This window comes from Schistocerca americana, chromosome 3 (assembly GCF_021461395.2).
Source record: "Schistocerca americana isolate TAMUIC-IGC-003095 chromosome 3, iqSchAmer2.1, whole genome shotgun sequence".
Taxonomy (NCBI): Eukaryota; Metazoa; Arthropoda; class Insecta; order Orthoptera; family Acrididae; genus Schistocerca; species Schistocerca americana.
In genome coordinates this window covers 592,237,959-592,251,408 of record NC_060121.1, presented here as the reverse complement: position 1 = coordinate 592,251,408, position 13,450 = coordinate 592,237,959, and the positions used below count along the sequence as shown (strand labels likewise).

General features: G+C 41.8%; 1 protein-coding gene across 1 annotated transcript in view; it reads left to right on the top strand.

Moving 5' to 3' along the window:
- Positions 1-13,450, top strand: part of LOC124605454 (nucleolar protein 56) — an 84,549-nt gene that overhangs the window by 29,280 nt on the left and 41,819 nt on the right. Inside the window, exon 5 of the mRNA XM_047137139.1 lies at positions 660-847. Coding sequence (XP_046993095.1) covers positions 660-847 — 188 coding nt within the window. The remainder of the gene's footprint in view (positions 1-659; positions 848-13,450) is intronic.

Genomic DNA, 13,450 nt, shown 5'->3' with positions numbered 1-13,450 from the left:
ACTGAGTATTATCACCAAAGAAGTTACAGTGTTTGGAAACAATAAAAGTAATATTGTAGAACAAAAGCAAACTGGTCCTTGTTTCTTGGATTGTAATAAGTGCCAGTGAGGTCTGGATCTTTTTACTATGATTTGAAGATAAAATGGGAGTTTGGAGTGGTACATGTTTGCCTCACCTCACCACCAAAGGGCAGGCATGAGGAAAAGACATACTCATTGTGTTCTTCAGTAGTGACACTGTGGCCCATCATAACTTTGTACAGGGGGGGGGGGGGGGGGGGCAGGCATTGATTAGTGTGTTTCTATTTGAAATTGCTTAAAAGATTGAAAATCAAGATCAATTGCATCCAATAATACATTGCCCTGACTGGTTGCCCCACTAAAACACACCTGTTTGCTATGTCCAGTAGCACCTCTCCAAGAGCAACACATTGCATCCCCACTCATTTTTGATCTCTCTGCTCTTAAGTTCATTTTGTTTTTGCTGAAAGGATTCCACTTTGTAACAGTGAGTAATGTGAAAAAGGCTTCACCAAGAGCCCTTCCTGTTGTTATGTTTTCTTGTCTGTCATTGACTCTCATCCCTGTATTGCTCCTCCTCCCTCTGCTTCAACAGCTTTATGCATTAATCGTAAGATTTTTTGTTTTTCCTTTTTCAGAGAATGGTATTCATACCATTTCCCAGAGCTGGTGAAGATAGTACCTGAAAATTATATGTATGCAAGAGTGGCAAGACTTATTGGAAACAGGAAGGAGTTTACTGAAGATAAACTTGAAGCATTGGAGGAACTTGTTATGGACAGTGCAAAAGCCCAAGCTATCCTCAGTGCTTCGCGTTCTTCGATGGGTTAGTAGTCAAACTTGAAATAAAGTGTAGTAGCAATAAATAGCCATTTAGTAGAAAATAATTCGTACCTGCAACAAATTTTAACTGTGAAACTAAAATTGTAACCAAAAACCTCTGGAGATCCCATTAAATCTACCATATGCTGTTGTAGGCTAGCATATGGATTTATGGATATGTAAATATGGATCAGCATTCTAGGTATGTTTCATATCAAATGAATAGATGAAGACAAATGAGTGACTTTATATCAGAAGAAATTTGGCATATAATGGGAGTTGTTTGTTCTACTGTTTGTGATTTTGTTTGTTTTTGAACAGCCAGTGATTGTTTGTTTCAGCCTAGTTAGTTTTTGTCTCTCTCTCTCTCTCTCTCTCTCTCTCTCTCTCTCTCTCTGTGCGTGTGTGTGTGTGTGTGTGTGTGTGTGTGTGTGTGTGTGTGTGTTTCTTCTTAGTTTAATTCTTAAGTAGTCCGTCTGTTCTCTCTCTCTCTCTCTCTCTCTCTCTCTCTCTCTCTCTCTCTCTCTCGGAGCTTACAATTTGCATCATCGTACTCATAGTTGATAGTTGATTGTGATACTTTGATTTGGAGCTGAGTGGAAGGTCTTGTCCATATGCTCTGTCAATTCCATAACAGTCTTGGTGACAGATTTCTCTGTTTGTATTATGCGATGGAGCATTGTAGTACGTCTTGATGTGTAGAGGGTGCACTACATGAAGGAAGCAGCTAGTTGGCTAGCAGAGTTTATGTGAAGTGCCCCTGAGGGTTTTTTAGGCTAGGTGGTAGTTATAGAGGTCTGCTGATGAATGCTCAGCAGTCAATACATGGAGAGCGTAATCAATCCATGTAAAAGACACTTGACTTGTCAAAATTTTTACAGTAAATTGCCAAAATATTTGTAACAAAATACCTGAATTTACTGTCCTCCAAGAAAGTTGTCATGTTCAAATTATTCTCAGAACTGAGAGCTGGCTCAAACTTGAAGTGTAAAGCTCTAAAATCTTTAGCATGACTTGGAACATAGATTGAAAAGACAGATGAGACACCATGAGAAGGGCAGTGTTCATTGCAGTCAACAAAAATATTATGTCTATTGACGTCGAAATTGTGTCTGACAGAGACATTATCTGGACACATATAACAGGTCTAGGCGAACTTGGGTTAATTATTTAACTTTTTACCAGCCATCTGATTCCACCATGACTGTTGTAGTATCATTTAGAGAAAGTCTACAGTCAGTAGTGCAAAAGTAATCAGTTCGTGCAGTATTAGCTTTGGGCAACTTATAACCTACTAGTATAGACAGGGATGTCTATGGGTTTATTGCGGATAATGTGGACAGGCAGTCTTGTGAAGTACTTTTTAACACATTTACCAGAAACTGTCTTGAGCAGACAGTCCACACAAATAGAAATATTTTAGACCTCGTAACCTCAACAGGCCTGACATTATCGATGGTGTCAGTATAGACACAAGTGGCCATGATGTCATCGTAGTGACTATGGTTAAGAGAAGTTAATAAATCCATTAAGAAGATGAGGAGAGTATTTACACCGGAAAGAACATGTAAACTACACTCCTGGAAATGGAAAAAAGAACACATTGACACCGGTGTGTCAGACCCACCATACTTGCTCCGGACACTGCGAGAGGGCTGTACAAGCAATGATCACACGCACGGCACAGCGGACACACCAGGAACCGCGGTGTTGGCCGTCGAATGGCGCTAGCTGCGCAGCATTTGTGCACCGCCGCCGTCAGTGTCGGCCAGTTTGCCGTGGCATACGGAGCTCCATCGCAGTCTTTAACACTGGTAGCATGCCGCGACAGCGTGGACGTGAACCGTATGTGCAGTTGACGGACTTTGAGCGAGGGCATATAGTGGGCATGCGGGAGGCCGGGTGGACGTACCGCCGAATTGCTCAACACGTGGGGCGTGAGGTCTCCACAGTACATCGAGGTTGTCGCCAGTGGTCGGCGGAAGGTGCACGTGCCCGTCGACTTGGGACCGGACTGCAGCGACGCACGGATGCACGCCAAGACCGTAGGATCCTACGCAGTGCCGTAGGGGACCGCACCGCCACTTCCCAGCAAATTAGGGACACTGTTGCTCCTGGGGTATCGGCGAGGACCATTCGCAACCGTCTCCATGAAGCTGGGCTACGGTCCCGTACACCGTTAGGCCGTCTTCCGCTCACGCCCCAACATCGTGCAGCCCGCCTCCAGTGGTGTCGCGACAGGCGTGAATGGAGGGACGAATGGAGACGTGTCGTCTTCAGCGATGAGAGTCGCTTCTGCCTTGGTGCCAATGATGGTCGTATGCGTGTTTGGCGCTGTGCAGGTGAGCGCCACAATCAGGACTGCATACGACCGAGGCACACAGGGCCAACACCCGGCATCATGGTGTGGGGAGCGATCTCCTACACTGGCCGTACACCACTGGTGATCGTCGAGGGGACACTGAATAGTGCACGGTACATCCAAACTGTCATCGAACCCATCGTTCTACCATTCCTAGACCGGCAAGGGAACTTGCTGTTCCAACAGGACAATGCACGTCCGCATGTATCCCGTGCCACCCAACGTGCTCTAGAAGGTGTAAGTCAACTACCCTGGCCAGCAGGATCTCCGGATCTGTCCCCCATTGAGCATGTTTGAGACTGGATGAAGCGTCATTTCATGCGGTCTGCACGTCCAGCACGAATGCTGGTCCAACTGAGGCGCCAGGTGGAAATGGCATGGCAAGCCGTTCCACAGGACTACATCCAGCATCTCTACGATCGTCTCCATGGGAGAATAGCAGCCTGCATTGCTGCGAAAGGTGGATATACACTGTACTAGTGCCGACATTGTGCATGCTCTCTTGCCTGTGTCTATGTGCCTGTGGTTCTGTCAGTGTGATCATGTGATGTATCTGACCCCAGGAATGTGTCAATAAAGTTTCCCCTTCCTGGGACAATGAATTCACGGTGTTCTTATTTCAATTTCCAGGAGTGTATTATTAGCAGATGATGGTCATTTTTTAGTTCTAATATGGTGGATGTGGAGGAATTATGGGTAAAGTTTAAATGGATTGTAAATTGTGCTCTGGAGAAACTTGTTACGAGTGAGTGGGTTAGGGACACAGTTTAATAACAAACTTGGGAACTTTCTGAAGACACAAGACTGTCGCACTAACAGTTGAAAAAAAAAATTATGACAGGCAAAAGTTTGTGGAAATTGGTACATTTATAAAAAAAGAATCAATGCATAAATCATATAGCTACCATTGTCATACTTTAGCAAAAAGTCTTACCAAGAACCTGATAAAATTTTGGTCGTATGTAAAATGACTAACAAGGAGACGGCACGACCATGGGGTCAGGGATTTGTCCGAAATTTTGTGTGGTTAAAGAGGACCCCTAACACCTCACATGGTTAAAATATTAGGACCCACTACCCGGAAAATCCCGGGAAAAATCGATCCAAAGTTTCTTAGGTGCCTTATGAGTATAAAATGTTAGTCCATTGCCGAGCCGCCGTCTGGCCTAGATGGTTAGGGCTCGGACACTTATGCCAGGGATCTCGGGCTCGATTCCTCCTGCGGCACATTTTTTTTTTTATTCCACCAATTATTCAAAAAGTTTCTCAAACCTACATTATCTTTAACAAATTAGTTACATTATTGAATAAAATTTATTTTCTTTTTGTTCAACAACACAATTCATGGCAGTGGGTTTTCCATTTTTCATTGTAAAGTATATGAGGAGAAACATTGGGTTTTTAATCAGAATAACAAAGTTGATTGGGAAACATTCAGTTATTATAAACAAGAACCGCAGTGGTAATTATCGTAAAAACAAAGCAATAATTTTTGCGACATCTTGCACAACATATAAAAGCGGATTTTTTACAGTCACAGGGAGTTTGCAATAAATCTGTACAAAAACATGCCCCATTAACATTTACGAAAATGTTTAGAGTTTCTGATAATTTTGAGGCAAACCAAGCATATTGAATCATGTCTCGGAATATTGGTGGTGGTAATTGATGGTGAGTTATAGAATGAATTTTTATACAATCGTCCCGGGAATGTCTTTCACGATTCTCCTGTAACAATGCGCTGCAATTTTGCAAGCGCTTCATGAAATTTTTAACTTGCCTGTAAAAGTAAACATCACAAGATTGCACCAAAGAAGTGCATATTGGAGGTATGACTTTTACAGACCAAGTTTGCATATATTCGTCATCTTGAAAAATTGCGTCATATATCTCCGGATTCATTTGACCTCCCCAAGAGTCAATGAGAAGTAAATATTTATTCTCCCCATCGTAAGATTTTAAACATTTCTGACCAAAATCCATGTATAAAACTGTTGTTAATTTTCCGGACTTAGATGATGTTACGATGACGTTCGTATAAGTATTGGCATAGCCATCTATTAATTTGTGAATACGAGGTCTTAAATGACTGTTCGCTTCTTTTAAGCATATGAAGACATGTGGGAGCAGTTTTCCGGATAATGTTATCGAATATTGTGCGTTGTACGAATGCGTCACTTTATTCAAATCCGACTTTTTCACAAAAACTGTTTTACTCCCTTTTTCAGTGAGAGTCCTGTTGAAAACAGATTGATATTGGCATCCTGAAACAATGTTGTTGTTGTTGTTGTTGTTGTCTTCAGTCCTGAGACTGGTTTGATGCAGCTCTCCATGCTACTCCATCCTGTGCAAGCTTCATCTCCCAGTACTTACTGCAACTTACATCCTTCTGAATCTGCTTAGTGTATTCATCTCTTGGTCTCCCTCTACGATTTTTACCCGCCACGCTGCCCTCCAGTGCTAAATTTGTGATCCCTTGATGCTCAGAACATGTCCTACCAAACGATCCCTTCTACTAGTCAAGTTGTGCCACAAATTTCTCTTCTCCCCAATTCTATTCAATACTTCCTCATTAGTTATGTGATCTACCCATCTGATTTTCAGCATTCTTCTGTAGCACCACATTTCGAAAGCCTCTATTCTCTTCTTGTCCAAACTGTTTATCGTCCACGTTTCACTTCCATACATGGCTACACTCCATACAAATACTTTCAAAAACCACTTCCTGACACTTTAATCTATACTTGATGTTAACAAATTTCTCTTCTTCAGAAATGCTTTCCTTGCCATTGCCAGTCTACATTTTATATCCTCTACTTCGGCCATCATCAGTTATTTTGCTCCCCAAATAGCAAAACCCCTTTACTACTTTAAGTGTCTCATTTCCTGATCTAATTCCCTCAGCATCACCCGACTTAATTAGACTACATTCCATTACCCTCGTTTCGCTTTTGTTGATGTTCATCTTATACCCTCCTTTTAAGACACTGTCCATTCCGTTCAACTGCTCTTCCAAGTCCTTTGCTGTCTCTGACAGAATTACAATGTCATCGGTGAACCTCAAAGTTTTTATTTCTTCTCCATGGACTTTAATACCTACTCCGAATTTTTCTTTTGTTTCCTTTACTGCTTGCTCAATATACAGATTGAACAGAGAGGCTACAACCCTGCCTTACTCCCTTCCCAACCACTGCTTCCCTTTCATGTCCCTCGACTCTTATAACTGCCATCTGGTTTCTGTACAAATTGTAAATAGCCTTTCGCTCCCTGTATTTTACCCCTGCCACCTTTAGAATTTGAAAGAGAGTATTCCAGTCAACATTGTCAAAAGCTTTCTCTAAGTCTACAAATGCTAGAAATGTAGGTTTGCCTTTCCTTAATCTATTTTCTAAGATAAGTCGTAGGGTCAGTATTGCCTCACGTGTTCCAACATTTCTGCGGAATCCAAACTGATCTTCGCCAAGGTCGGCTTCTACCAGTTTTTCTATTCGTCTGTAAAGAATTCGCGTTAGTATTTTGCAGCGGTGACTTATTAAACTGATAGTTCGGTAATTTTCACATCTGTCAGCACCTGCTTTCTTTGGGATTGGAATTATTATATTCTTCTTAAGTCTGAGGGTATTTCACCTGTCTCGTAGATCTTGCTCACCAGATGGTAGAGTTTTGTCAGGACTGGCTCTCCCAAGGCCGTCAGTAGTTCCAATGGAATGTTGTCTACTCCCGGGGCCTTGTTTCGACTCAGGTCTTTCAGTGCTCTGTCAAACTCTACACGCAGTATTGTATCTCCCACTTCATCTTCATCTACATCCTCTTCCATTTCCATAATATTGTCATCAAGTACATCGGCCTTGTATAGACCCTCTATAAACTCCTTTCACCTTTCTGCTTTTTGCGAGGTGGTGCAGTGGTTGGCACACTGGACTCGCATTCGAGAGGACGACGGTTCAATCCCGTCTCCAGCCATCCTGATTTAGGTTTTCCGTGATTTCCCTAAATTGTTTCACCCAATGCCGGGATGGTTCCTTTGAAAGGGCACGGCCGATTTCCTTCCCAATCCTTCCCTAACCCGAGCTTGCGCTCCGTCTCTAATGACCTCGTTGTCGACGGGACGTTAAACACTAACCACCACCACCACCACCTTTCTGCTTTCCCTTCTTTGCTTAGAACTGAGTTACCATCTGAGCTCTTGATATTCATACAAGTGTCTCTCTTTTCTCCAAAGGTCTCTTTAATTTTCCTGTAGGCAGTATCTATCTTACCCCTAGTGAGATAAGCCTCTACATCCTTACATTTGTCCTCTAGCCATCCCTGCTTAGCCATTTTGCACTTCCTGTCAATCTTATTTTTGGGGGCGTTTGTATTCCTTTTTGCCTGCTTCATTTGCTGCATTTTTATATTTTCTCCTTTCATCAATTAAATTTAATATTTCTTCTGCTACCCAAGGATTTCTACTAGCCCTCGTCTTTTTACCTACTTGATCGTCTGCTGCCTTCACTACTTCATCCCTCAGAGCTACCCATTCTTCTTCTACTGTATTTCTTTCCCCCATTCCTGTCAATTGTTCCCTTATGATATCCCTGAAACTCTGTACAACCTCTGGTTTAGTCAGTTTATCCAGGTCCCATCTCCTTAAATTCCCACCTTTTTGCAGTTTCTTCAGTTTTAATCTACAGTTCATAACCAATAGATTGTGGTCAGAGTCCACATCTGCCCCTGGAAATGTCTTACAATTTACAACCTGATTCCTAAATCTCTGTCTTACCATTATATAATCTATCTGATACCTTCTAGTATCTCCAGGATTCTTCCATGTATACAACCTTCTTTTATGATTCTTGAACCAAGTGTTAGGTATGATTAAGTTATGATCTGTGCAAAATTCTACCAGACAGCTTCCTCTTTCATTTCTCTCCCCCAATCCATATTCACCCAATATGTTTTCTTCTCTCCCTTTTCCTACTCTCGAATTCCAGTCACCCATGACTATTAAATTTTCGTTTCCCTTCAGGACCTGAATAATTTATTTTATCTCGTCATACATTTCTTCAATTTCTTCATCATCTGCAGAGCTAGTTGGCATATAAATGTGTACTACTGTAGTAGGCATGGGCTTCGTGTCTATCTTGGCCACAGTAATGCGTTCACTATGCTGTTGGTAGTAGCTTACCCGCACTCCTATTTTTTTATTCATTATTAAACCTACTCCTGCATTACCCCTATTTTATTTTGTATTTATAACCCTGTATTCACTGACCAAAAGTCTTGTTCCTCCTGCCACCAAACTTCACTAATTCCCACTATATCTAACTTCAACCTATCCATTTCCCTTTTTAAATTTTCTAATCTGCCTGCCCGATTAAGGGATCTGACATTCCACGCTCCGATCCGTAAAACGCCAGTTTTCTTTCTCCTGATAACGACGTCGTCCTGAGTAGTCCCCGCCCGGAGATCCGAATGGGGATATTTTACCCAAGAGGACACCATCATCATTTAACCATACAGTAAAGCTGCATGCCCTCAGGAAAAATTACGGCTGTAGTTTCCCCTTGCTTTCAGCCGTTCGCAGTACCAGCACAGCAAGGCCGTTTTGGTTAGTGTTATAAGGCCAGATCAGTCAGTCATCCAGACTGTTGCCCCTGCAACTACTGAAAAGGCTGCTGCCCCTCTTCAGGAACCACACATTTGTCTGGCCTCTCAACAGATACCCCTCCATTGTGGTTGCATCTACGGTACGGCCATCTGTATGGCTGAGGCACGCAAGCCTCCCCACCAACGGCAAGGTCCAAGGTTCATGGGAAACAATAGTATTTTTAATATTAAACACTATTCAAATGGGTATGTAAATATCTTTTTCTATAATTAAATTTGAATTGATATATTTTACACCGGTAAAACCATTTTGTACGCCAAAAACGTGTATTTACCTGTTTGGTCAGTATTTATCACATAATCCTCATGGTATTAAGGGATTAAATGGCACGTCTGCCGACGTAAGGTCTCCGCAGACACCTGGAAGTCCTCCATTGATACCGCTTCTTTTTTCGAAACCAGTTTCGTGATATTGCGTTGTGAAATTCTGTGCTTCTCTTTAAATGCCGTGACCGATCGTTTAGACACCTTGAATTTGAAATCGATGAATTGTGCAGCTGCAGCCAATGCCCATTGGTATAAATTTCTTGTCGTGACTTGCTGATATTGCTGTCTTGCGTCCACAAAATGGTTGTAGGTCCACGAATCTATCGTCTCAAATTTATCCATTCACGTACCACCACTTTTAATATCTTTCTCCCATTGTGAAAGATATTTTTTTCAATTATCGGCATCCTTTTTTTTCAAAGTCGCCAAGGATCATGTGGGGTGCACTTTAGCAATATTCATGACTTTCACTTTGTAGGCAATGGGAATCGTGTCACTTTTAAGTCTTTTCAATGATGGTTTGTATTCGTCTGGAGACTAATCACTTTGTAGCACTTCAAACTGTTAGTCGTTCTCCTCACATTCTTCGCAATCCTCATGAGCGTGAATTAATTCCTCTTCAGTTACAAATGTTTTTTCACCCAAAAGTTCCAGTGTATTATTATAAAGTTCTCTGGACAATAACATAGCATCGCGAGAGATTTCTTCCGAAGATGTCCATGCAATTAAATTATTTTCCGTCAAAAGCTTTTTGTAATACACCACTGCATCCTTCAATCGTAATTTTGATAGATCACTACGAATGGGTTCTTCAGGAATTTCTTTTCCTACTCCAGACGAGCCAGCAACTTCTTCAGTTGACGTGTTTAATCTCGGATCGGAATAACACGTTGAAATTTGAAACAGGCACGTCTGTTCATGATGAAATTGAAAAACAAACTGCCGTTTACTTCTCATGGCTCGCGCACAGTCCTATGTGCAGATGACCGTTATAATCCCAAGGGGACCCTTACAAAGCCCCTTTAAACCTTGAAACTCCATAAAACAAAATTGAACAATGAGCACAAATATTTTGCAGTAAATGAAAAACTTTACGTTCTTGAGCTAAAATAATGTTTTAAAACTAATGTAGGTTTGAGAAACCTTTAGAATAATTGGTGGAATAACAAGAAAATGGAACAGAAGAAAGAAAAAAAAAAGTGCCGGAGAAGGAATCGAACCCGAGACCTCTGGCGAAAGAGTCCGAGCCCTAACCATCCAGGCCAGACGGCGGCTCGGCAATGGACTAACCTTTTATACTCGTAAGGCACCTAAGAAACTTTGAATCAATTTTTCTTGGGATTTTCCGGGTAGTGCGTCCTAATATTTTAACCACATGAGGTGTTAGGAGTCCTCTTTCACCACAAAAAATTTCGGACAAATCCCTGACCCTACAGTCGTGCCGTCTCCTTGTAAGTGGGATGAATGCTTCTATCCATTCACTTGTCGACCAGTTCGGTGTGGCAGTAGAAGATAGCAAAAGGAAAGTCAAAGTTTGAAATCTCAATATAAGAAAGCATTCACTCAGGAGGATTGCACAAACATACTGCCGTTTGACTGTTGTGCAGACTCCGAATGCAGGCCATGATGGTATGCGTCCCTAGTGTAGAGAAGCACTGAAAGAGTTTAAAACGATTAAGTCACCAGGTCCAGATGGAATCCCAATCCATTTTTACAAAGAGTACACATTGGCCCCTTATAGTGCATTTAAAATTAGTTGCAACTTTTGACAGTGCCGCAGAGGGGAGGGCAGTTGCCAGTGTGTGCTGAGTGCGTCAGCGGGCGGCAAGAAAGCCATGCCTGCCTTATGTCGTGAACATTAGCAGCCAATAGGCGAACATTCTTTGGTGGTAAAGAAGTGACAATAATTAGCAGAGCAGTTAAATCAATAAATTTTTATACATACTGAGTTATGGAGTAAGTGGAGCGATCTCTTCCTCGGAACTGGCACTGGCGGTGACTGAAATTTCCATCTCTTCAATTTGTTGTTCTAGCAGTCCTTTGCAATCCAGTTCTCCTCAACTACCTTCTTTGTATGGCTGACAACTTGAAACCAGTCCTGTGGGGTAACACTTGCAGTGACTTCTTTTGAGCATAAACTCTATTTTTCCCCCACACTGCCTTTCACCTGCACCCATACGTTCTCAATAGGGTTTAAATGAGCGTGATAGAGGAAGTCTGATTACACGTGCCCTTTATTGGTAACCAGTTCGTTAACCTGATAACATGGAGTTTTTAGCTTGTAAAGTGCTACAAGTTCCATTAATTCCGACTTATCCATGCCAGGTTCAACTTTATTCGATGTAACATTTCTTTTACCCAGAGGAAAATATCTGCTTTCCTCCACTGTTTTCCTCCTTATCTATCACAATAGAGTCGTATCGTGCATTGTCAATTACTATTGTCATATTTGGAGAAATATTCTGCAGCAGAACATCAGAAAACCACTCCATGGAAACTTTGGCATTCATTTCCTTATGATAGTCGCCTTGCTCCTTGGAATGGAACAGCAATAAGTAGTTTGAAATGACTTCACAACACCTGACCACTGCAGAATACTTCAGTGACAAAAAAATTACACTTCACAAAGAGAGTTAATGAATACGAAGCATCTGAAGTGTGACAATGTGCTTTACCAACCAAACCACTTGCAGCATGTAGGGAAAGCCAGATCACCATCGTTGTTACCTGGACAACGGTGTCACATCCCCTCCAGTGAGCCAACGTTATGTCACAATGCAGTATAGGTATTGGTTCGCTGCAGAATTCTTCAACATGTTTTCGGTTCAAATATGGTAAATTTTCTTGCAATGGAAAAGTGCTTCTGTCCGCAAATTTTAAAAAGCATTACTTGTGTGAAACTCAGTTTGCACTTTTCTCACATGATATCCTGTGAACCATGGGTGAATGGCAACTGGCAGATTCCATATTCCTAGATTTCTGGAAAATCTGTGTGAGCCGCACTGCAGGTGGTTAACAGAGGCCTGAGGACATGGAATAGGTTCCCAGATAAGTGATCGGCCAAAAGACTTCTTAAGTAATAGAACTCAGTATGTTGTGCTCGATACCAGATCTTATTCAAAGACAAGAGGTATCATCAGGAGTGCCACAGGGAAGTGTGATACAGTAGAACCGCTGTTATCTATATACGTAAATGATCTGACTGGCTGGGTGATCAGCAATCTGTGGCTGTTTACTGATGATACTGTGCAATATGGGGAGGTGTTCTCGTTCAGTGACTGTAGGAGGATACAGTGTGTTGTAATGAGTGGCAGCTTGCTCTAAATCCAGAAAAATGTAAGTTAATTAAGTTAATGCTGGTGATAAGGAAAAGCAACTCTATAATGTTCAAATATAGGATTGGTGCTTGGCAGAGTCACTTTGATTAAATATCTAGGTATAATGCAGCACAGTGATACAAAATGAAACTGGCACATACGGATGGTAGTAGGCAAAGCAAATGGTTGAATTCAGTTTTTGAAAGAATTTTAGGAAAGTATATCTCATCTCTAAAGGAGACTGCATAAAAAACACTAGTGTGACACATTCTTGAGTGCTGTTATAATGTTTGCAAAGCTCACCAGGTCAGGTTAAAGGAAGGCATTGAAGCATTTCAGAGGTGAGTTCCTAGATTTGTTACCGGTAGTTCGATGAATGTGTGAATGTTATGGAGATGCTTCGTGAACTCCAGTGGGAATCCATAGAGGGAAGACGATGTTCTTTTCATGTGCCACTATTGAGAAAATTTAGAGAACCTGCACCGGCCGGAGTGGCTGAGTGGTTCTAGGCGCTTCAGTGTGGAACCGCGTGACCGCTATGGTTGCAGGTTCGAATCCTGCCTCGGGCCTGGATGTGTGTGATGTCATTAGGTTAGTTAGGTTTAAGTAGTTCTAAGTTCTACGGGTCTGATGACCTTCGCTGTTTAGTCCCATAGTGCTCAGAGCCATTTGAACCATTTTTGAGAGAACCTGCATTTGAAGCTGACTGCAGAATGATTCTACTGCTAGCAACATACTGTATTTACCTGAGTGTAAGATGGCCCCCTTACTTTAAGAGGCTCCTTGAGAAAAAATTATTTTTAACATATTCTTTCTAATTGAAATTACAAACTTTTACTGAAGTAGGGTATCCACCTAAAATGTTAATGTTACACCTATTCTAAACTTATGCCATGCATTCATTGTCTTCATTTTTGTAATGGTGTTGTTGTTTGTTGTTGCAGTTAGTTTGATGCGCCTCTATCCTGTGCAAGCGTCATCATCTTCAAGTAACTACTGCAACCTACATCCT